The 24769-nt window shown below is 38.0% G+C and overlaps 1 protein-coding gene across 10 annotated transcripts in view; it reads right to left on the bottom strand.

Annotated features, from left to right (window-relative positions):
* The window catches only part of PTBP2 (polypyrimidine tract binding protein 2), a 52409-nt gene extending 32063 nt beyond the window's left edge, over positions 1–20346 (bottom strand). For 2 of the 10 annotated variants that reach the window (XM_087730956.1, XM_087730957.1), the window contains exons 1-2: positions 20148–20343; positions 5517–5592 (exon numbers count right to left, since the gene is read on the bottom strand). In XM_087730956.1, the coding sequence (XP_087587082.1) occupies positions 5517–5538 (22 nt within the window). In that variant the 5' untranslated portion in view covers positions 5539–5592; positions 20148–20343. Of the gene's footprint in view, positions 1–5516; positions 5593–6117; positions 6168–18473; positions 18505–20147 lie in introns of all 10 variants that reach the window. The other 8 variants (XM_087730961.1, XM_087730962.1, XM_087730958.1 and 5 more) reach the window with 8 other exon arrangements.
* Between the last annotated feature and the right edge of the window lie 4423 nt (positions 20347–24769).

Genomic DNA, 24769 nt, shown 5'->3' with positions numbered 1-24769 from the left:
GAAAAAATACTACAGATAGTGTGAAATGCAACTGAAGTAGAACAAAAATGAATTATCATGGCATAGTGATGCAGACAGATATTAACTAAATTAATAAAAATAGCCACATTTTATTTCTCCCATCCTGAGTTTTTTTTGAGTTTGGGTTTTGTTTTGGTTTTTTTTTTCCCCCTCCCTAAGTTCCTTAACTCACAAAAAGATACACAGTTCAGGCATTCAGACTATTAAAATTTAGTTAATCCACACACACATGCCCATGTATATCTGTAGAATAATGTAAATTATAGTCTATTATTAAATTATTATACTTTCCAATCACTTGTGCTGTACTACTTCAAATCTTTCCAATTACTATTAATTGTAATCAATTTGCAAACTTCAGAAGTAAATTACCTATGTTTAGGCATCATTAATGTTAACTAATAACCAATTTTACTTAATACGCCATCAAAAACAGCACATCTATGTTTATTCCCCAAGTTAAACACAACACTTGAAATATTATTAGCTTGTATGCCTCAGTGCTAAGTATTCTGTTAATACAATGAATTACCTACCAAAGTCACTGCTAACATTCCCTGCTAATGAAGTAAAACCAAGATCAAGATTAATACTATCGTTTAAAGCTCCAGGAGTTTGGTGAGCTCAGCTGCAAAATGATTTTTGAGATATGTTTACTGATTGAACTTAAACACACAAATGTGAACAATAAAATTTGTGGCAGCTACAGTAAAAAAACCTGCCAATTCTTCTGCTTCGATCCCTTGTCTTTGACACGCCAATTTTCATAAAACTTTCATCAATATTGTTCACTTTTTACCTACATCCCTTCAAAGTTTTAATTTTTTGGGGCAGATTTCAGCAATACAGTTCATGGCATGAGCATCTTCATACACATAACTCTTCCTAAAACTTCCATTAAGCAGTCATCCACCTGAAAAGAAAAAAGCCTCACAAGAACTTCAGCATAAAAGTAACCCAGCACAGAGGAAACGCCTTTTCTAGTTCTTAATGGGACATTTTTTTTCTCAGATTTAAAAGCTGCAGAATAAGCAACTGCAGTTACATACTTCCTAAACATACATCACTGAAAGGTAAAAAAAAGTTATTTATGTACAGTCATTTACAATGTGCATAACTAATGTCTTTGAAAACATCCAGAGTCAAAAATATTTTTTAAGTAACCTGGCTTCAGTTCTGGTTTCTCAGAATCCTGTTACCAAACCATATTTTAGTTTACCTAAACTGCCTTTCTAGTCATTGTCTGCTGTGCATCAACACAAAAAAAATGAATTCACAGACTTTTATGAGAGGGTTATGTTCTCCAAAGAGACTGGAACCAAGCAAGATTATGACAGAAAATAAGAATAGACTTTGACAATATTTTCAGAAAAGCTGAAGGAAAACACTAGTAGTAGTTCAAGCGGTAGTAGAAGGCCTGTGGTTCTGGCAATACAACTTCAACATATCAATGTCAGCTGGTGCTAAAAAGCTCAGAAACTTAAACATCTAACCTCAAAAAGAGAACTTCTCAGAAAAGCTTAGATATTTGCTGACCTGGAACCTTACAAGCTGTCCTCCCTTGCAACAAATTCTGATCTAGTAGATGGGATTCTTCCCTTACTGCTACAGAATTATGTTCTGCCATACTGCCCATAAACTAAATCAGGGAAAAAAGATCTTGTATATTTAAATATAAAAGCTTAACTGAAATGAAATTCCACAACAATAACGACAGTAATCAAATGATGTCCAAAACAGGAGATGCAAGGGTTCAGAAATAAGTGGTAAAAGAACTCACACAGAAGTCATCCTCAGTTATCCAAGTCTAACTTTCTTTCAAGGCTGTTCTTTTACAAAAGACACACAGAGTACTTAAGACAGTAACTTGACTTGTAGTGAATGTTAATATACTGCCAATTTCCTTTCATCTATGCAGTCTTGGAGATGGATACTGATGACAAAGCTGTTTAGAAAATGCTCAAGGATTGGGCCTTGTATTTTGCACAACATCCTCTGGACAACAGTCCAACATGCTATAATCTTCCTTAATTCTATATTGTTTATCAAATTACCAGTGGTTCAAATGATCGATAAGAATGCAAACCAAATGTTTGTCCAACAATTTTGCAAGTTTCTTTCACAAAAAAATAGGGAGGGATTCATATGTAAGACTCCTTATAGGGCAGAGAAAGCATGCATCTTTCATGCCTTCCTCTGATTAAGAGAGAGAATTAGAGCAAGGGTATTCATAAAAGCATTAAAATAGTACAGTATTCTAACAGAATGGCAGCTGAATATCAAAAAAACCTAATGGAACTGTTACCACAATAAAGGGTAGGATGATCATTGTTAAACACCTCACCATCAGTCTCACCCCTAAAAACACAGCCCCCAGTTTACCAAAAACACCCACTTCCATGAAAAGGTCATTTTTTTGACAACTTCAGGAATTTGTTTTAGGTTAATATTTCTATAGCAGAGATGTAGAAAGAAATGAGGCTGTGATTCAAAGGTTTTTGCTCTAAGTTTAGGCCTGCTAGGGACAACTGGTTATTTGATTGTGTATACTTTTACCAGTAAGGCTCAGAGGATTACAAAGACAAACTGTCTCTTTCTGCTGTTCATCTAGGTATCTGTTTGGAAAAATATGGGATCAGACGTCGAAAATATCAAGGTCAAAACCAGAACAGGTTTCTATGTAGTCCAGAAAACAATGACCAGGTCTCAAAATCATGACACTTCCAAACTCTAAGAATGAAAGGGCAAGAACAAGTACTAGTTTTAAGAGCTGGACAGTAGGCTGATTTCTACAGCATGTCTCCTTTACAAAGAACTTAATCAATGATTACAGATTCTCTTAAGCCCTAGAAAATTTGAGGAAGATTCGTCACTACCATGCCTTGGCTACAGCAAAAAAACCTCTGTTCACAAAAGTTTTACACTCTTCTAAAGAGAAAAGTAACAACAGAACTGAAGCAAAAGGAGGACATTAATTCAGATATAAAGAATACTTGGAACTCATTTGGCTTCAGGAGATGGGTACAGAAAAATTAACATAGGGGTTTCCATTTCAGATCTAATTACTTCTGAGTCTACAATCTGAACTTGTAAACTGTGCCAGTCTGGAAAAAGTACTTCCAGGCTCATGATAAACAAGACAGCTGGACAGCTGTGGGATGATGTATTCAGAAATGACACTGAACTGTGGATTTAGCCTACTCTACAGGATTTTTTAATGCTATTTAACAAAGGCAGGCAGGCAGAAAAGAGATTTAAACACGATCCCAAGAAACTGCTTAAAAACAAACAAAAAACCCAAACCAAACTAGCCCCCTTTCCACTGACCTCTATAGAGAACAGCTAGAATTGTAATACTGCATTCAGATCGGGGTTTTTTGTTTGTTTGGGATTATTTTTCCACCAATCTCCTTTATCTATTACACAATTAATATGAAAACTTTTATAACAAGCAACTGATACTACAGGAACCAGGCCACTACTCTAGACCACTGTTGCTTGTTAATGAGATTGTTTCTGAGAAGTCATTTACGGTTCTGGATACCTAGAGACATATGAAGATGTCTTACTTGTATAAAATGTAAAGAATGAATTAATTTGAAAACTGTCTCACAAATGCTTAGTCTTTGGTAACAAAAAAAAAAAAAACCACACAACACAAAACCCAAACCCTATATCAGCTTACAAAGGGGGGAAACAAAAACAAGGTAGGGAGGAGAATCTGTATTTGTTAAATATATCAAACACCCAAGTCCACATAACGGAATCGAAGCACTCTTTTCCATTTTAAGAACTTTATGAAGAGAAAAGAATTTCTACTTGAAGTTGACAGCTCCTTAGACAAGCTTCTGTATTTTTGCTTCTGAAAATTCAAAATTGTAATAACTCTTATTTCAATTTTTCTCCCTTTAGCTTTTAATTTTGTTTCCTTTGATAAATTAACTTATTTAGTTTTCCTGAACTAAAAGTTTCTCTGAAAATATATGGAAAAATTGGTAACATTCAGGACTTTGTCCTGGTAAAGGTGCTCTCCCTCCCCCTCCCACTGCCCAAATCCAAACCCTCACACACACACAACCCAAACTCCTTTTCATTCTAGTTTCTCATTTAAGTAAAGCAAACTGCTGAAGCACTAATATCCAGGACTGCAGAGGACATCAAGAAAATGAAAACAAGAGGGACCTCTTTCAGAACCAGAAGGAAGAAAAGCAGGGGAGATAAACAAATGTTCTGGGGTTCTAAAATGGCTATGAATGCACTACACTGCATTTCTGATCTATTCCAAAGAAGTATCATCTCTTCACCATTGGTTATAGAACTGCCCATGGTGGTTCTCCTTTCTTCTCCTGCCACACTTCTCCACCCCACATTGCACTGAATCTAGCAATTGTGCAGCCATGTGACTGATGAGTAAGTTGCTCCAAGGGAAAACTACGCTGTTTGGCAGTACAGTTTAATGCTGGATTAGCTCATTCTGCAAGCGTTTGAGCACTCCAACATAGAGTGGAGCAGAAACATGGAGTTGGGGGGGAGTTTCTGCTTGCGCTAAGGATGCAGGATGAGAAAGCACAGAACTACCCATTCTGGCAACAGCGGCCACCACAGCACCCTAAATGTAACATGAAATTGCACCCTGAATCCCAATCTTTTCATACTAGATTAAAAGGAAAGAGTCCGCTACTAGTATCGGCAACTATACTGCTCAGCATATAAATACAGAAAAATTCATCAGGCACATTAAAGCAGCAAACCAGGCAACTATTTCAAAAGCCCAGCAACACTGATGCCATGAACCAATTCCTCCACATCTCTGAGGAAAGCCAAACAAATGTGGGGGAGGGGAGAAAAAAGGAGAAAAAACAAGACCTCTGAAGTGAGCCCTCCAAGGGAATTAACTGTAATAGAAGGCATTTTAGTATGTGCCAATTCATGAAAAGCCTTTCTATCTAGCATCACCAGAAATCTGACTGAAGAACCACCACGCTCACTTTGCACTGACACTGAGATCTCAGACAAGCAAAGTGAAGTTTCCTGCTTTAGCAGTCTAAACCAGAACACAGCAAAACTCTGTTTTCCTGAATCCATGCTATATTATGAAACCGGCACAGTGTTCTTCCCTGTAATGCCCAGACTCACAGATGTCTATGTGTGAAAAAGCTGATGTCATACAGGAGCTGTTAAGCTGTTTACCTTTGCTTGGTAGTTGTGATTCCTTACTTTGAAGGCAGCTGTACAAGAGAAGTGTAATTTTTCTTCCCATCACCAACCAACAATTTAGTGTACAGACATCTGAAAGTTGCCTCTTGTTTTATGGGATTATTCTTCTCAGACACCCAAGGTTTGTGAGTATATACATGGCCACTACAGTCTAATGCATGCCAACAGTTTATCTCTCCATAGCACAACGGATTCTTGTTTCAGTGTTCTCCCCTTGTAAACAGGAAATGAGTCCAAGTATAAGTTATATATTTCTCCTTTGAAAGGGCATCACTTACCAGTAACTACCATGCTGCTCATGTTAGAGTTCGGGCTATTGAGTACACTGCCTGAAAGAAGTTCGTCAGATCCTCTCTAAAAAGAAAGAGACAGTAAGAGATTTTTTTCCTCTATTTTGTGATTTTTAAAGATGATATTAAAAATGTCAGTTTGACAGGGAAAACCTTTAGAAGAACTTAAGCAAGCATAACCAAACCTATTCAGATTTGGTAGACTTCCTCTTTTCAGATAAGTGCAACAACTTGAAATCTAAGTAAAGCAGTATATTTACACGGCAATCTTTGAAATGAGAGCAGCTTAAGCAGAGTTGTTTCACCCACCACTGAAATGTAGCCACCTCCAGACACAATGAGAACTGCTGAACAATAATTTTGTTCAGCATTTCATATTAAAATATTATTATAATTAAATATATTTAGTCTATTTCAATAACATTTAAATTAACTTATTGTTTTAATATTTGAATATACTTATATATTAAATTATTATATCTAGCTGAAACTACAAGGGAAATCTATACAAATAGAAATATGGAGTTTAGCTCAATTCTAACACCCCTATTAAAAAAAAACAAAACAAAAAAAAAACAAAAAACAAAACTTGTCTTCATAGGACATGATCAATTTTCATTTTGGGGACGTCCATTTGTCCTGCAAAACACAATTTAGAGCAGGGAATTACATCCTCATTGTAATTCTTAAAACATGACAAATGTCATTTAAATGGTCTTTTTGAAAATGACTCGAAAGTGGGCTGCAAAAATCAGAAGAGGGTTTCTACTGAAAACGTACAAGATAATCTTTTCCTCTCAAATTATTTGCAAGATGGGCATTTGACATAGATGAAGAGGCTTTTGCTTCTTTTCATACTTTTTTTTTTCTTTTTTCTTTTACTCCCCAACCCCTCTATCCCTCAAGACTTCATCTCTCAAAAAGCCCCCAAAGTATTCAAGTGATCTTTCATTAAAAAAAATTTTAAAAGGGAATAAACCTGACATCCTTGGAAGACTATCTTTCATTTCTTATTGGTTCTTTCCCCACTTTAAAATTATTTCCCCAGCACCCTTAACACTAATCCAGGTCACTGCTAAAATGGAAATGAGGAAACAAAACAGTTACTACCCATCTTTATAAAAATAAATGTTTTTAATTCTGTTGTGGACACTACAATACAATCTCAAGAATAGTTAGTGGATATGTTTTACAGGGCACCTCAATACTGCATACTAAGTTAACCTGAGGATATCACCTTTCTAGTCAGCACAGTTGCAATATGCATAAAATTGAACCTTTACCATTTTATCATAGTGCACTGTATGTAAGTCCATACACAAAACAGCATGTTAAAGTTTGTTTAATCCAAACCTGAAATCCAGAAGCTCTCAAAAAGAGTATTTATGTGTATGCACATGTAGACCCATTAAAGTTTACTTAGTTTTCAACATCAGCTCTGAAGAATCTTCATACAGTTTATTGAATACTCCAAGCTCTTATGGGTACATAGCAACCAAGAAAGCTGTGCCTATCAAATCAACAGATTTCCTTTAAATAATGCCAAATACCAAGATTAGGTAGGATGATGAGAAGGACCACATCTTGTCCTTCTCAATGTAAGAACAGATCTCTAATCAGATATAACTAAGGAAAAATTTAGCTGGACAAAACTGAGAAACAAGTTAGAGAAGTTACAGAAACTCTCCATTATTCAAACTACATTGCCTTCTACTGCAAATATAATACACTAACCCAGGCACTCAGTATAAGTTGAAACACACACATTCCTTCTTTCTCTTTAATGTTCTATTTTTCTAACATAATATTTACATAAGTAGAACATTGCAAAGTTCAAGATTACTAGCAGTATTAGCTCACTTGTTGATAACTGCAGTTATTTCTGCTCAGCTATCCACCTAGCCTTGCTTGGAAGCCCTTGTCTGCAGCCTGGACAGCTCAACTGAATAGGCAGAAGTAACAGCAGAGACTGAAAAAGTTCATAATCAGGCATGTTAAGATAATTCAGCAGCAATTTTTTTCCTTAATATGCCAGGCATTCATTTGCAACAGTACAGCAGTTACTATGTAAACAGCTGAAGCATCCCCAGTACCAAATGAATGCTATTCCCAAAACCTGCACAAACTTTACAATTCTGAAATATCTCAAATTCGAGTTGTCTTCAGCTTCAAAAAAGTTACTTACATCAGCAACTGCTGACTAGCAGAACACAAGAGCAATTACATAAACTTCTGGTTCCTAGTAAATCAGGCTTTCAAAAAGCTGTTAATTTCTTAATCCACAGCAGAAAAATCCAAAAGGAGCACAAATTACTGAACAGAGTGGATATTCAGTTACTGTATTTGTGTTTCAGGAACAGTTAAAAGAGTTTTCATTTTGAAACATATAATTTTGCATTTCATGAATACATTCAGAGTCAATCACAAGATTTTGCCATTACACTTGAAAAAGTTTTAACAGTTTTGCTTCAGAAGAACAAGTAAATGTGAATTCCTTATATTGGCATGTATCATAAATTCTACATTTGTTTTATTTTCATAAATCAGTGTTCACAAGTCTGATTCACAGATGTACAGGTTCCGATGTGGAATGTTCTTCCAGTTCACCATGAAATCAAACGTATAGCGAACCTCTGCTAACTCACTCCCATACATACTTGCCAACCTTTGGTAAAAGACAAAGATATCTCTTACCACGTGAGTAATCATCTTACTAGATACACATGGTTATTTTTCCTTATCAGTTCTTAAGCAGCCTAGACACCTCTACGCTTCATTCAGTATGTAACTTTAAAACCAGCTATGCAGCAAAAGACACATGATGTATTTGGACACAGAGCGGTTAAATTACAAAATCAAAAAGCAGTAACTGCCTGGTAATTGTCATTTACTTCAAAAGGGTTATCTTAAGATGGCAGTTGTCTAGTAATGCAATTTAATATAAGCATTTCAAGTAAGCCAATGCGTACTCTTAGACTGGCACTACTATGTGACACAAGCACCTCCTGAATCACAGCATAGACCTAAGTACTTATTTTACTTACATTTATTCAGCAGAGATAAGACTTTATTCAATTTGTGGTTTGAGGTGCTTGGCTTTGTTTTTATGTGCATCTTCTTTTAGAGGGTGCTAAGTCAAAAAGGACTGGCATCTTTCTCCAAGGGCAATGTTCTTCATCACTCCACTCTCTCACACGCAAATTTCACAAATATAATCCATTTCCCAAGCACCTTGAACGTTCACTAGTCTTATTCTCAAGCACGTCAGTTCTGCTACTCAAATCTCGTGAAGCAAAGAAGCCTTTAAACTAATTTAGGTAAATTGTATCGCGTGTTTCAGAGGTAAGGAAACTAAACTCAAATCTTTGAAGAACACAGCAAATCAGACTCAATGCAGAATGGAAGATCCAAGAGCAACGTTCACTTAACTCTTTTCCCCATCTGTGCAAACTGCTGTGTTCTAAAGAATCAAAGCAAGTTTGAGATTGTATAACAAGACTGAAGATCACAAACACATAGATCACAGAAATGTCCAAATCTAAGTTAAAATAACAAACGAACAAAAAACACCATTATGATTTTATTTTGTCATACACTACAAAGGAAAGTTCCTATAATAGCAACATGGTAGAGACTAATTGAATATCCATTTTAGCATGACGGAAGGAGATTATAAAGGACAAAAGAAGAACAAACTCCTATTATACTATTAATAAGTCATCTTCTGACAGCTAGTCCTCAGCAGCACAAGTTTTCAATGCCATATTTCTATTCCTACCAATGTCAAGAACATTCATCTACATTAACCTTCCATAAAAGCTAAACCACTAACTATTCAGATCAGAGATATCTAGAACATTTCTTCATGAAGCCAGCATCTGCCAAAATACTACTACACAAAATAAACAAGGAAATTGCCAAACTAACTTCTTGCAGTGAGTGAACCTTAAGTTTGTTGCAGTCAATACTGTCCTTTCAATGAAGACCAGGTTAGCATACCCTTGCCCCCATGAGAGCACTTCCATCCATGGTGATAAAACAGCATGTTAATGTTGGCTTCAACCAATGGAATTACATAAAACTGACATGTAGGATCACTTTCAGAAAAAGATGAAAAATATACCAACTCAGACTTTGAATACATACTTCAGAGAAACTTAAAGCTTATACATACAAAAATTATTTTATATACTGTAAATTGAAGATACCACTTCGATACTTCAGTTAATTTCTCTAAGTGAATACAGTTGTATATACTATCTCTTCTACAATTTACAAAATCAATTATACAAAGAGAAAGAAAAAGCCTCTAGCTTAGCAAATTAATCTCCAAGCTCCTTGCTTTAACAGTCATAGCTATCTCAGAATCCCTCACTATACAAACTGGATTTACATAGCAGGATTCCAGATTTTTTTTCCCCCATAACAGACTACTACAAAGCTTCATGCTATCACAGGTTATATACAGTAGCTATGTAATTTCAGGAAGCCGTTACAGTCATACTGTCCCTCCAGGCTAATAAAAAATAAACTATTTATAAGTCTCTGCCAACTATTTTCCTCACATTCCAGATAGGGTTTTAAGTATTTCAAACATTCCCCAGATTTTATTACATCCAAGGTAAAAAAAACAAACACTCAAAGAGCAACAACTTTGGCTTGAGAGTTATCAAAGAGGTTTAGTCTTTTAAGCATCAAAGTATTTTTTGACAACTGTTTATGAAAGAGAAACATTATCAGCTGTTTTCCCAATAATCCAGGGCTATGGGGACCCTGATCAGAAGTTATGGCTGAACCCAACATAACAAACTGAGTATATTACAGAGGGCTTATGAGGCATGTGTAGATGCACTACAATACTACAAGAACACTAAACCAATACTACTAGAAACAGTAAACAAGTGACAAAACTGCACTTTGTTAAAAAGTCAACAGCATCATCTAAAATAATTTCTTAAATTCCCACTAGAAAAGATAAAGAATACACCCAAAGATACTGAAAAATACATCTTCTGATAAATGCTCTCGTTTGTGGTACTGAGATGTGCTGATATTACAAAACTCTCTCTCAAGAACAGGATGCTTTTGCCCCCCTCCACTTCCCCCTCTCCCCTCCACCTCACCCAGATGAAAGCAAAAAGAACTTGAGCTGCACTGCGCATTTACCACAGTCATTCTCAGCCTACAGGGATGAATTTCCCAAGGGGTATGACAAGCCAGGAGACAGATCTCATGATTTAAAGAAATCTAACAGCATTGTAAAACACTTCATTTCTAACAACATCTGGGAACAATTTAAAAGAAAGAGCCAGAAACCTGATGGTATGGGAGAGGAATAAAAGCGTATGAGAGTTTCAGCCCAGACAGTAAACATTCCCCTCTAACAGATACACACTTGTAAACACACTGCTTCAATATTCAATGTCTGAATCAACTTTGGGGACTGGATCCTGGAAACAAGAGGACAACACGCTTTAAACTGCCAAACACAGTCTTTATAAACTTCATTCAGTTTACATGCGATGGATCAGAATTTAATGAATGCTTCATTTTTAACAGGATATATTTTTAATGAAACACTGCATAAATACAGCCTCACATAATCTTTCATGAAGAAGAAATACTTGACCTGCCTTATGCTTTGACTATACACACTACTGTCAAAACACAGAATCCAAATTACGTAATGAATAGACTGTTACACCTCTCATAGGTATAGAATCACAGAAGACTCATTCAGGACAGGACAAGCCAAGTCCAAATATACAATCCAAAAGGAATTCCACACAGGTTCATAGGTATTTTACAAAGCATACAGTTTAAACTATAAGCTTGTTATCACTTCATCAGAACCTTACATACAAGGAATACGTCTACTTGATTTTTTTTTTTAAAGACTAAACTATTTAACTATATTAGCATGAAGTCTCATTTGATAAGGCCATGAACTCCACAGGTGCTTAATAACTCACTTATAACATCACTTGCTTTTAATTCAGGATGAAGTTAACTGGATACAATATGACCACCTTTCCATACTTATCCTCCGTATTCTCCTTTTTCACCACTTCAATTCTTTTTCATGCTATCCTCAGCCAACCATATATTGGTTATATATCCTAACAACCAACTTCACCATGTCTACACTCGCATTTTTTCAGTAAGGAAGGATCCAGGAGAAAATTAAGCTTTTATTCTTTTTTCTTGCAACTATACGCATGGTATGCCATGTTCCTAGTTTATGAAAACACACAAAGTTTGTAGAAACAGAGATGGTGATCAAGGGAATCTGAAAAGTCTTTAAGACTGAAAGGAGACAAGGCTCAATTCCTCTGAAAAGCCTCCAGGTTCTCAAAATACAATGATACAATGTGGAAAAGAGCCAAATTTCTCAAAGCATCTGAAGATCAAGATGGACTATTAAACCAGAAAGCTGAAGAGTAAAGAATCATATCTCCACTTAAATCATGCCACTCAGCCTCATTTGGAAACCTTCAAATTTTCAGCTGTAATTGGAAAACTGCAGGCAAGAGTCTAGTCCAATACCAGTCGACGCTTCAAATGTCCAGGAGGAAGTACACAAACAAGATAATTTATTCCAGCATTTCAGATTTTCTATTCCACTATTAGTAGGAAAGGAAGCATTACTCTGAAGCAGCTGTACATAACTGGTAATAAATTAGAATGGGTGAGAACAACTCAGTAGAGCTGCCACCTGGATGTGTTCTTAGCTTTCTGCTTAGAGAATCACGGCACCTAGATGCAGAGATTTGGTCCTTCAGTAGCAATTTCTACGTCTCAAAATAAGATCCACGAGGAAGGTATTTTCTACTTGATTCTCTGCTATTTCCCAATAATAAATTAAAAGCACTAGTGCTATTTTTTCCATAACTCAATAGTCATGTTACGCATTCATAGAAAAACTGATTTTATGAAAAGCTAAAACCAGCTGTATGTACTCACAGCTATAAAAAACACCCAAACCCCTAAATCAAACACCACAGTCCCATTAACAGCTTGTGAAACCACAACCTCATTTGAACCAACTACCACCAAAAGCAACAGACCTTCTCCCTGGCCCCAGCAACTTGTTCCTAATCTGTCCTCCCCAATTCTATATTGCTACAAGCATTTATGCAACCACTTTGGTACAAATCTGACTAAAAAGATGTAACTCACTGTTGCGTCAGCTTAGCTTTATCCTGGTTAAGTTCCCAAGAGACATTTGAAAAGTGGCTAGCCAAACATTTGTTGCGCAAGTATTACAGTGACACAGAAAACTGGAATGCAGCTTGATCTGCTTGTGAAAACATGGCCCAAAGCTCTAAGAAATGGGAAAGGTATTTTCATGCTGGTATTGGTTCATATTTTTCAGATGGTGCAGGTGATTACATTTCTCTTCCTACAGCCCCCTCAATTAAGATGCAAATATAGGTGTTCTGTTACAAATGAAAAATAGGTCATTTCGAATTAGTGACAGACATCAAATAGGTACACTAAGCCTTCCTTACATTGATGCATATGTGCTACAGTGCACAAACTAATTCTCAACATTTTTCCTTTCTCTCCATTTTCAGCTCTCCTTATTTTACCACATATATTACGGTGGCAGAATGAGCATTAGGAAAAAAACCCCAAAGTTACAAAGAAAAAAGAATTGGAGTAGGCCGTTCTGGGAATAAATATGAAAGTAATTTCAAACAGGGTCAATTTACAGAAGTTAGTGTTAAAAAGAGAGCAGATGTCTTTCATTCTAAGAAGTTATTCTTTGTCACCAAGGGCATGTTCCCCATACCACAGCTGAAAAGACAAATAGAGATGCCAGTTCTAAACTTCTGAACATGGTCACGCTTCATTCTTACGTCACTGCTAGGATGTTCTGCACATTTTTTGCTGTCTACTGTTGCTATGAATAAGTGTTATTGAATACAAAAGTTGTTTTAAAAACATTATTCTAGCTAACACAAAATTAAAACAGTTCCTCCAATTTACAAACAATCCATTTTTCTCATCACTGCCCTTAGCAGACTGTTTGCCTAATCTACTAGCAATCTATTAGTAATTATATTAGACATGCAAAGATAGCTCAAAACTATCATTCTAATATTTTAAATACAATAAAACAGACCATCACATGGCATTTGCCTGTACAAATAAGTCAAACAGTTTTTTTGTCCTACCACACTCTTCCTTTTATTTAAGTATCCAGAATGACGACAGTAAATGCAAAATAGATTTCAGAAAAAGAAGAAACTGAAAGGAAAAAGCTATTTAAATAAGTTTTCTCGTGTCTTAAGTTTAGTCTAAACTTATCTTCTGACAACTTGCTAGAATTTGTAACTGACTTTTTTCTACACATTTTCATTATACAGCGTACAATTCAAATTGAAAGTCACAATATATCCACAATATTTGTTTCCACAACAAAATTCTCAGTTACTAGTAGCAAAAAAAGGTCAGTGTTCTATAATTTTGTAAGAGAAGAGATTACCCCTCAGAACTTGAGTTAAAAAAAAAAGTGGACAATGCTTCAAGAGTACTTAGACACTGCTACTTTATGCTCTCTTCCTTTTCTCCATCAGATGATATCTTTTCTGGTTTTAGCTACTGCTCTTCCCCCATACTATTATATTCCCCCTTGTTAAGTTTCAGCAACTGGGAAAAAGGGGGACTTCATGATACATTACAGTTTGGAAATCTATTAGGAAGTACTAGGACAGTGCTTCTTAGCATCTTCTAACCAACCCTAACATAACCAACTAAATACACACCAAGAGTTCCCTCTTAAGCATACTGCAAAGGCTGACGCCCTGACTTTTGGGGAAAAAGGCCATTCCCAGATCTTTTAACATTACAAAACTATGTTTACAGGAATACATGAGTTTTCCCTCCTAGGTATAACTGGGGCTGTCCAAACTTGGCAGCCGAAGCTCAGTTTTTGGCCAGTGTAGCCCAAAGCAGTGTCAACAACGTCACAAATTCCCAAATGCCATGTATCAAATAATGCATCCATGAAGGAATGACTGCTTCTTTTCTCCCATCAGGCAGAAGTACACCTCAGCCATTCTGAAATGTGCAATGCACATACATAAAATGAGTCACACAATTGTTCAGGCCCCATTTACCACACAGCTATGCATGCCATCCAGGAGAAAGATGATACATCAGACTGAAGTGGCACACACGGAAATACAGTAAAAGAGAACTATCATCTTCAATATGCACCAAAAGTTCACCTAAGTTATTCCCTGCACCTGTGTGATGCATATTCTTTATATCACATTTTATACTCCTCCAAAGATTTTTTTAATTACTCCAGAGAAAAGATACATTATATACTTCACACACTCAACAGTTGAAAAAGGCTCTATCACTACAAGTGTCAAATCAGTTTACTTATCCAGATTAAAGCACCATGACTGTAAAGAGAATGCAAGACAGCTATTCAAACTACAGTTATTAGATTCTGATACTCAAACCTATATAGCTAGTAAGCAATGAGAAGTTTGAGACTAGAAGCTAACTAGCAGGCCATTTTATTTTTAGTGACTAAGGACGTCATGCAATAAAAACAGAGCAACTGAGATGTACCTTTTTAAAACAAAAAAGCAAACATTTTATATAATATGGCTATTTTTAAAATTATGCATGAAGAAAACTATACATTTACAATGTATAGAATTTCTTCAAGAAACTGAAAATTAAAAAAAAAAGCGATGAACTATGTAATACACTACCATTACTGAAACCCTTAGCTCTGTTGTATTCAAAAATACTTTACACAAACTGCTTATATATAACAGGAGCTCACAAAGTAACATCGACACAGAGCTAAAGCTCATTCTTCTTGTATTTTGTAAATGGTAACATAAGGGGTGAACTGTGTGCAGAGTGGCATTTCCTTGCCTCCATGAATTCTAGGAAAGCAAAACAAGACATTACAGACCAAATCAGATATGAATTACTTCATATGTACTTACAAGATGACTGGGTTTTGACATGTCCTAATGCTTTCACAAATTAAAGCACACTGCTCCTCTGACAGATTTTAGCTGGGAAGCATGCTCCCACTGCATATTTTGAATTGCGCAAATCCCCACATTCACTCTATATAAACCAAGTTGTCAAATAGTATTTGTCATTTTTTCCACCTCCATTTTGAGTTTTATGCTTTCCTCAGCTTTTTGGTGTTAACTTCTGGTGACTCAACATGTAAATAAAACCAAGATTGAACATCCAACAGTTTGATGAACAAAAATGTTTTAAATCAAATCAAAGCGTACAGCACAAATAAATGGTAATAGCTTCAAATTTAGCAGCTTCATTAGCAGGTAACTCTGAGACTATAAAACTGTTAACAAAACATTATAAGCAAGTATTCCTTTTACTTTATACTTGCCTTGCCGACATGCAGTCCCCAAAGCTCAAAAGCCCTTTTTAATTCAAAGACAATTCCCGGTAGTTAACTTCTACTATTACTCTTTTACAAATGGGTTTAAAAATATAACTAACATGTTCAGTTTTCTGTTTAAGAGAGAAACCAGCCAGACAATAGTTAATATAATTTTCAAATTTGCATTGACATGACTGATGATGATAAAGCAAATTTTCCAAACAGAGGGGCCATATGTCACAATCCCTTTCTCCAAGTATAATTGAATATATCACAAACATGCTGTATAGCTGATCAGCATACATATGGTGGGTGCAAAATCTCAAGAAAGCATCAGGTCAAACAAATATCCTGGATAAGTTGATTTCACACAGGTAAATCCCCACCCACTTCCAACGGCTGCCCAGTCACAATAAAAGCAGTGTCAAAAGCGCATTAAAACTGCTGATGCAACTTCTTGGACTCAAAGCTTGCTCCCTACACATTCCCAAAGCACCCCAAAGAAAAGGTAACAGCCAAGGAAAGGCCAGATGAATATTCCCAGTTGTTTATATACCAGCTATAAGTAAAGCATTCCTCAACTTTAAAACATCAGTTCATCAAGAGCAATGAACAGTCACCAGAGAACATAAAGGACAAATGTTTCACGTGGCCTCCCACAAAATATGACTGAAACCAGCATTAGACAGCTACCCAAACTGCATATATCAATTAGATAGAAATTCCATTTTTCATTATTATTAGTATCTTGAGATAATTACAGAAGCTCCAGAATACAATCCAGTTTACTCTTCCCAGATTTAACAGCTTTATTCAGAAAACCATCATCCTTTTTATTGATTCCCATTACTTCCGTGCACAAATGGATTGTTTCCTCTTAAAATCCAGAGAATAAGTCCATTTTAACAAGGCAAAGAACACTCCTTTTTGACACTTCTATGCCTTTCCTTGCATTTATTTTAATCCCTACCTCTGATACACCTGTCTTGCCTTCTTTCTTATATTATATTCATAATATAACTTATACAATCAACAGAAAGAAGCAGTTATTTAATCTGAAGTGTCTTTATTTCATTGCCTGGCTAGTATCTGAAAATATGGTTCCAAAATTGCACTACACGCTTACAACATATTTCATGAACACTCAAATTCCCATAAGATTCTAAGTCACTCATAGTTAAGAATGAAAGGGATAGTGAATCTATTTACTTCTCCTGAAGTGAGAATGCCAGAATTCAAGGTTCAAGCAACAGTCTACCTGAAATTGCTTCTTCTTTAGACATAATTGAGGGCAATTTATAAATTGAATAGCTTTGGGGCAAAACACATGGGGCAGTTTACTTCTGAAAGACTTGAACTTCCTTTGGTATTCCTCCAAACTACTGAATACATTCCTAAAGTTTTAATTAGTTAACACTTTGTCCTCCCAGGCAACAGAGAAACAATCATGCCAGTTCATATTTCTGATTGGGATTAGCTCCCACAGAAGTATGTTAATAACTACACTTTCCTCTTGACTCAGAGAGTGATTTTATGCTTGTCTCCAATACTGCACAAACATGTGGAGCCAGAGGGGTCCAGAATCTATATAACTGACTTCTTACAGCTCCTCCTAGAAGCAAGCTGGCTCAGAAACACAATACAGGTACACCTGACAGAATTGCTTCTGTATCTACAGGCTAGCTGTTATATAAGAACTAGTCCAAATCCAGCAGGACCAATACTGAATCTGAGCAAAAGAGCTTTACTAGACAAAACCTGGCTTACCAAGCAGTTAACATAGATCAGTTTCAGGTGAAAAGGCAGCTATGTAGTATAGCTACAAAGTCCCTGGACAAACGTGAAGATTTAACTGTACAGAAAACTTCTATGTTTCTACCACTGAAATAGAATTGCTTGCATGCATTCATTAACATAACCTAAAGTTCCCTTGTCCCATATATCTTTGCATTCTCATTATTTCTCAGTCTGCTTCTATGAAGTACTGATCTAATTCCTGCAACAGATTTAAATACAAAAGTGAAATAAATAGTAAATTAACAACCATTTTGAAGTTCTTTCCTAGTTGTAAGTCATAACTGAACTTGAGAAATAAAAAGTAAAGCAACGCAAACCCCCACTTCTCTGTCTAAATAACAAATTCTACCTCCCATGTTTTTGTGTCCTATTACAAACAGTTACTTCTTTTCTAACTTCAGTGGTAACTGTTTTGAAAAAAGGATGGGGGGTGAGAGAAGAAAACATGTCTTTTACAGTCACCATGCAACAATAAGAAAGTGTTGTTTTGAAAAAAATCTGCAAAAATTAAGATTTAAAATAAGAAGGTGACACCGCTACATTAATCTAGAACCACTGTTCACAGTTCAGTGCCTAGAAAAGTGTAAAGCCTCCAATTTACCTCTAGGGATTTTTGGTTAATAAAGCATATACTGCTGACTAAATATCAGCTGACAATGACTAGTTAAAATCTTACAACTTGCAATTACTTATGCTCAAAGTAGATCATTTTGTATCAACAATTTGCCCCCTTATTTGCTAAGTGTACATCCTACCTTCACACCAACTGCAACATCAGTGACAATGCTGTAAAAAAAGAAAAAAACAAGAACACAAGTCAACCAATTTATCCTCATAAAACCAACTTTTCAATGTATTGCAATGCCAAAATAATGAGGAATCAAAATAGCCAACAACTTCCCCAATCAAGAAAATATGTTCAAAGAACACAGCAGGGCTGAGGGAAAGTACAAAAGAAACCTACAAAAGCTACTGAGCTCCCCCAGCTTATTGGCTTCTCCAAAAGAGTCCAAACTTTCAAGTAAACATTACTCCAAAGCAGCACTGCCAGGAAATTTATTTAGGAAACTCGGGCTTCTGGTCCACATGAGATCATAGGGTGAAAGTAAAAGAATTTAAAAGTAAGCACAGAACTTTTCTCACACCCCTGTTAACTAGACAGCTAGTTCAGCAACATAGCCTTCCCTACAGATCTTACAGTAGAAAGCAATGAACACATTTTTTGAAATTAGCTTTAAAAAAAAAGAATCCATTGGCAGGTACACCTATATGAAACTGAATGAAATTTAATCAGGTGTACCTATACGAAACTCTGCAACAGGTATGTCAAGGCACATCTTTTTCTTAGAGGTTGTGACATCATAACTCACAGTGTATAAAGGAATCCCAAAAGAAACCTAAGTCTACGCCAAAAAAAATGAAAGCAAAACATGAATATGTGAAAGCATTCCACAATGTAACACTCATTAATGACAAGACTTCACAGACAGGATTTGTAACTCCCAACATTATAATCACAACTAACCATAAAAAGCCTCTAGAACTCTCACAGTTGAAAGGTTATATGCTTAAAGCATACCAAAGAGACTGCTTCTCTGTTTGAAGCAGAGTAAACAACTTAATAGGCAATTTGGAAGCTGGAAGATGTTGTATTTACACTGACGAAGGCTACAACCAGCAGCCTCATTTTTCAGGTCCAAGAGAAAGAAGGAGGCCTTGCGTATAGTGACTGCCCACCCCAGCTCCCGGCCAGGGCCGAGGGCCTCGCTGTCCCGCATGGCTGACTCCTTCAAAACCTTCCCTTCTTTGGCTTTCACAGCCACTCTCCAGCAGACACAAAGGCATCTTTCTACCTGGGGATGGGGGGAAGCCAGAGGGCTTATTAGGCGGTTTCTGAAAACAAAAGAGCTCGACATCTGGCTCCCGCTGGTACCGCTCCTCCCCTCCAGCCAGCTCCAAAACAAACCCGAGCCCCACAGAGCCTCCCTCCGCACCCCACGGCTGGGGGGGAGAGAAGGCAAAGGCGGGGAGAAGGAGAGACCAAGAGGCTCTGGAGGGGACGGGAGGGGGTAGATGGCGCTCCCTCTTTACAGCGAGACCCGGCGTCTCGGGTACTACACTAAGTAGGGGCGGCCCATATTTAAACGGAAGACCCTACCGAGGGGCCCGCGTTACGGAGGGGCTGAGCCCCCTCTCCCTCTGCCCCACCCCGTACTGGGCCTCAGGCTTCAGCTGTCCCGCGGCGGGAAACCCGCCTGTCCCCACCGCCGCCGGGGCAGCGGCCGCTCCCCGCACCCTCGGAGACGCCCGCCCGCCGACAGCCAGCCGCGGCGGGGAGCGAGCCCCCGGCACCGGGACAGGTCCCAGCACGGACCAGGCGGTACAACTGCGGCAGCGCCTTCGCCCCCACCGCCCCGGTCACTACTCACCCGTCCATCGCCGAGCAGGACAAAGCGCGGACAAGCGGGACAGACAGCCGCGCAGGCAACGCGTATGGGGAGACTGAGAAAATGGCGGCCTGGCCTGCACGAAAACCGCCGAACGTTGCCGAGTGCCGGACTCCGCTCCTCGTCCCTCGCCGCTACAGAGCATGCGCCAGCCGCCCGGGCATGCGCCCTCGCCGCCGCTGAAGGTTTTGCCATCAGCTGCCCGGCCCGAGCCTGCCCCGCCTGAGGCGGGAAGCGGAGCGCGGCGGGGCGCGGCCGCGGGTTCCTCGCCCCCCGCCCCGGGACCCGCCGTGTGGCGAGGCGGGGACTCCCGCTTCTCCTGCCGCAGCGCACCGCTTGAGGAGCGCTTGTGTGTGTGGGAGGCAGAGAGGTCGCCTCAAAGGACCTCGGCTCACGGTCCCGCCCGGGGAGAGCGCCCGAGGCCGCAGAGGGCGGGGGCCGCTCCGGGGGCTCCTCAGTCCTTCGGCGGTCTCTGCCGGCCCGCCCGGGGCTGCCAGGGACCCGCCGGGCCGCACTTGTTGCGCGGAGAGACTTGCCGCGCTTCTTGCCAGCGCTTCCCAGCGCCGGGAGCCTGTCCCTGCTCCTCAGGGAAAGCCTTCGGAGAGGCCGCGCCAGGCCCAGGCGGCGGGGGCCACCCCCTCCCCTCAGAGGGCCCAGCCCTGACGGGGAGCCTTTTCCTCATCACTCTGTGGCTTTGGCTACACAGTCATTTACAAGGAAACAACCTGTTGACTACATAGCTGACCACTACTACTATTTCCAAAAATAATTACGATGAACGTACAAATTACCTGTTGCAGTGAGTTAGGCTGTTTCTTCACAGAAATTGGTGTAGCCATGATTCTCTGTAAACTGCCATATCAGGGTATAAATTATTTGCTCTACATGGCCATTAGGAAATACGCTTCCCCCACACACACGCTATTTTTTGCCAGGTCTCAATATTTCATCACAAATCTCACAATGTTCGATACAGGTAGAAATCTGTTCGTGGGACAATCCTGGATTGCATTCAAACAAAAAGTCAAACTGAAGATCTTATACCTATGGAAGGAAAATTTGAAAATGTGATCCAAATGTTCCTAAAAGTTCTCAAACCCAGAAGGATATTAAAAAAGTATTCAAAACATCTGTATTTTCTACATTTTGATCTGGCAATACTGGTTTAAAAACATGTTTTGTTAAAGAAGTACTGTGCTTGAAAGTAACATCGAGGACTTCAGAGATACAGAATTGCTTATAACCATCTCTAGAAATCCAATGCATTTTTATATATTTACTCCATATATATATCATTCCTGTAGATCTGGCGTGTTTAGCAGGCTTTTCACCATTGGAGGTTGTGGTTATAGTTGGTTTCTCTTATTTGCCATTGCCTTCACTCCTATTTGTTGCCACATTGTGTTGGGTTTTTTTTTTGTCCTTTTTCCCCCCTTATAAATCTAAATACATCTTGACTGGTTTTGTATTGGTAGAAGTACTGATCCTTCTACTTCTTAGCGATTAGTAGAAAATCTGTCTTTCCATCTGACTTATCTGTCTTGCTGCCTGTCTTGCTTTCCTCCTTTGCCTTTATAGTAATGCTATCTTCTAACCTGTGTTTCTCATCTCTTTTGTAATATGCCTATTTTCTCCCTCTTTCGTGACACCTACCAGAATCCATCTGATTAAGTGAGCTAATACATATTCGGTTTATCCTCTGAGTTAGATGCTCTTCCATATAAGGGAGACTGAGGAGCACGTGTGGAGTGTTTGTAGCAGAAAAGACACTGGAACTGAGTTCACAGATCTTGGTGAAATAATGGATGTGACTTTATAGAGCAAAACTCTGGTCCCCCTGAAACCGTCAATAAAAGTGGTAATTAACCAATCAGGATTTTACCTAGAGCATTTAATTTTAGAAGGGAAAAAAGATGCAAACAATCAGCGTGTTATTAATAAAATGCCATAGCATCCTCTTGCTCATTTGTTTGTTCAGCGTTGTATTCCACTTTCCTCTTCATGTAGCTTTGCCTTTTCATACTATTAGATTATTTTTAGTATGCTTTTGGATGCCTTGTAAAATGTCTACCATATTTTGGACATTATGATAGTATAAACAATGACTTGGTCATCTGTTTTCTCTGTTGCTAGAGTATGTCTTTGCTTTGTCTTATGTTCTAGAAGGTCAGAAAAAAATTGTTGCCAAAAACACCCCCTTGTCCTTAAGACCTGTCAACTTTTTGCTGAAGTCCTGCATCAGATATTTCAGAAGGTGGCTAAAATGTCCAGTAACAGGCAACCATTCAGTAAAACACCTCCAGCAAAACCCTCCACATTCCGTTGTTATATTAAGAAACATGAGGGCTTATATCCTCTATCCATTTTATTCTAACCAAAATTTAAGTGTAGATGTTATTACTAGCTGTACAAAATTTCCATACTTTTTAAATCCTAGCAATCTTATTCCTGCAATAACATTGTGTTTTCCAAAATAATTTCCTTTGACCATTGATATATTTAGATGTTCCACTTTCATTGGCTGTTTCCTTTTTATTTCAAGAACAGCTAATAAATGATAGTCTGTGTACTTCAGCAGCAGTATGTGTAGTTAGTGGTGTATGCTTAGTGAAAGACTGTAGGAATTAGGAAGCACACAGAGATATTTTCTGCAGTACATTGTCCCAAATTGAGTCCCTGGAGTTGCTGGGGAAAAAAATAGCATCCACACTCTCAGAGAATATCTTGTCCAAGACTTTGCCTGAGCACTTTTTGACATCGGCAGCATTCTAGGGCAAAAAGTTATGCAATTTAAGAAATCATTGTGTGAAAAATATTTTCTTTTGTTTGTTTCAAGCCCGCTGCCTGATAATTTTCTTCAATGTCCAACAGCTCTTTTCTTAAAAAAAATTGATGGATCATTTTCCCTGTTCACCTAACCTTGCCATTCATGAATGCATATACCTTCATCATATCATTTTCAGTTGTATTTCAAGAGTCCTAGTAAATTTAATGTCTCCTCTATTAGAAGTCATTCCGTATTTTCAATAATTTGTGTTGCCTTTTTCTACACCTTTCCTAATCCTATTGTAGAAGACGATAATGGTCCTCATTATTCAAGTTACAAATCCAATGGCTTTATATGGGTGCATCATAAATGCTTTCTGGTTTATTTCTAGTTTTATATTATTTTTTTGTTCTGATAATACCAATCTCATTTGCATGTTTGAATGCTGCTAAGTCATGAGCTGATTTTTCACAGAACCCCCCCACAACTCAAGCACTCTTCGCTGTGTGGAAGTCATTCATTTAGATTCCAAGATTTTTGCATGTATAGTTTGGCTTGTTTTCTCCCTTGCATATTACTTCCATTTTTCAGCACAGAATTTAACTTGCCATTTTATCATTCAGTCACACAGTATCATGAGAGCTTTCCACAATTCTTCATGGTCAGCTTTTGTTTTTATTACCATGAATAATTCAGCATCATCAGCAAACTTGGTCGCCTCGATAATCACTCTTTTTTCCAGATCATTTAAGAATATGCTGAACAGCGCAGGTCCCTGTGGCACACTACCAGTAACCTCCCTCTACTGTAAAATATAGACCATTTTTTCTTGCCCTTCATTTGATATCTTTGAATAATCTCATATTAATAACTAATAATTAATAAGGTATTAATATATCAAAGAATGTACCTGTTAATCCTGTGTCAGCTTAGTTTCTGTCAAGAGCTTTGGGCAGAGAATTTCAACAGATTCTTTTTTCGAATTTATGTCATGTTTTTTAGATCAGACTATGCTGAAACTCAAACTTAGTGACTCCTTCAAACAATATGATACTTTTTGCTATTAGAGGCACTTACACAGTAGCAACTCTTCATTTGTCCCTATCACCAAACTAAATAGCCCTGTCTCTTTAGTTTCCTCATATTATTAACAGTAGTGTCATCGAATGGTGTTGCTTAGTACAACAGATCCTCTGGATATTACGGGAAAGGTTGATCATTCGGTTTACCAGTCTTTGTGATATTAAACCCCATTATTCTATCTTAAGCCAGTTCTTGTCAACTTCATAAATTCCCCAGACGCCTTTGAGCAAAGTCCCAACGTTTATTAGTAGCTATTCATCTTTTTGTGCCCCTGTAAACAATATCCTTAATCAACATTTCTTCCCAGCAGCCTGTGTTGATTTACTTTGTTTTATTGAACTAAGTTTTGAAGCTATCGAGTAGCTCTTACAAGCACAGTGCCCTAAATAAATGTCTCTTTTTCAAGTTCAGGTCAGAAGTTGTCTTGCTGGTCTGAATCCCACAGGCTGCTCTCCAGCATTTTATTTCTAGCATCCTTGCTAGAAAGACAGCTTATCTTGGGCGGGCTGGGAGCATTACTTCTCTTTACCATCTCAGGCTCCAAAACATGTGACATAGCTCATACTGTACTTCAGTAAACGTTCCTATGGGTCCAAAGGTCCATTCTTGACAACTAGATTATTATTTGCCTGCCCACTTTTCCTCTCTTCCTTGTACTGTATCCACCTGGAAATTTATTTTCCAGAGCAAATTCATCTTTTTCTACCACTGTGATTAAACACACGTACATTTACTTTCTTCAGGGCTGGAGATC

Source organism: Nipponia nippon, unplaced genomic scaffold (genome assembly GCF_047370975.1).
Source record: "Nipponia nippon isolate SJK-2023a ecotype South Korea unplaced genomic scaffold, ASM4737097v1 scaffold_5, whole genome shotgun sequence".
In the NCBI taxonomy this organism is placed as follows: domain Eukaryota; kingdom Metazoa; phylum Chordata; class Aves; order Pelecaniformes; family Threskiornithidae; genus Nipponia; species Nipponia nippon.
The sequence above is the reverse complement of the archived record's forward strand: the minus strand, read 5'-3'. Positions and strand labels throughout refer to the sequence as shown.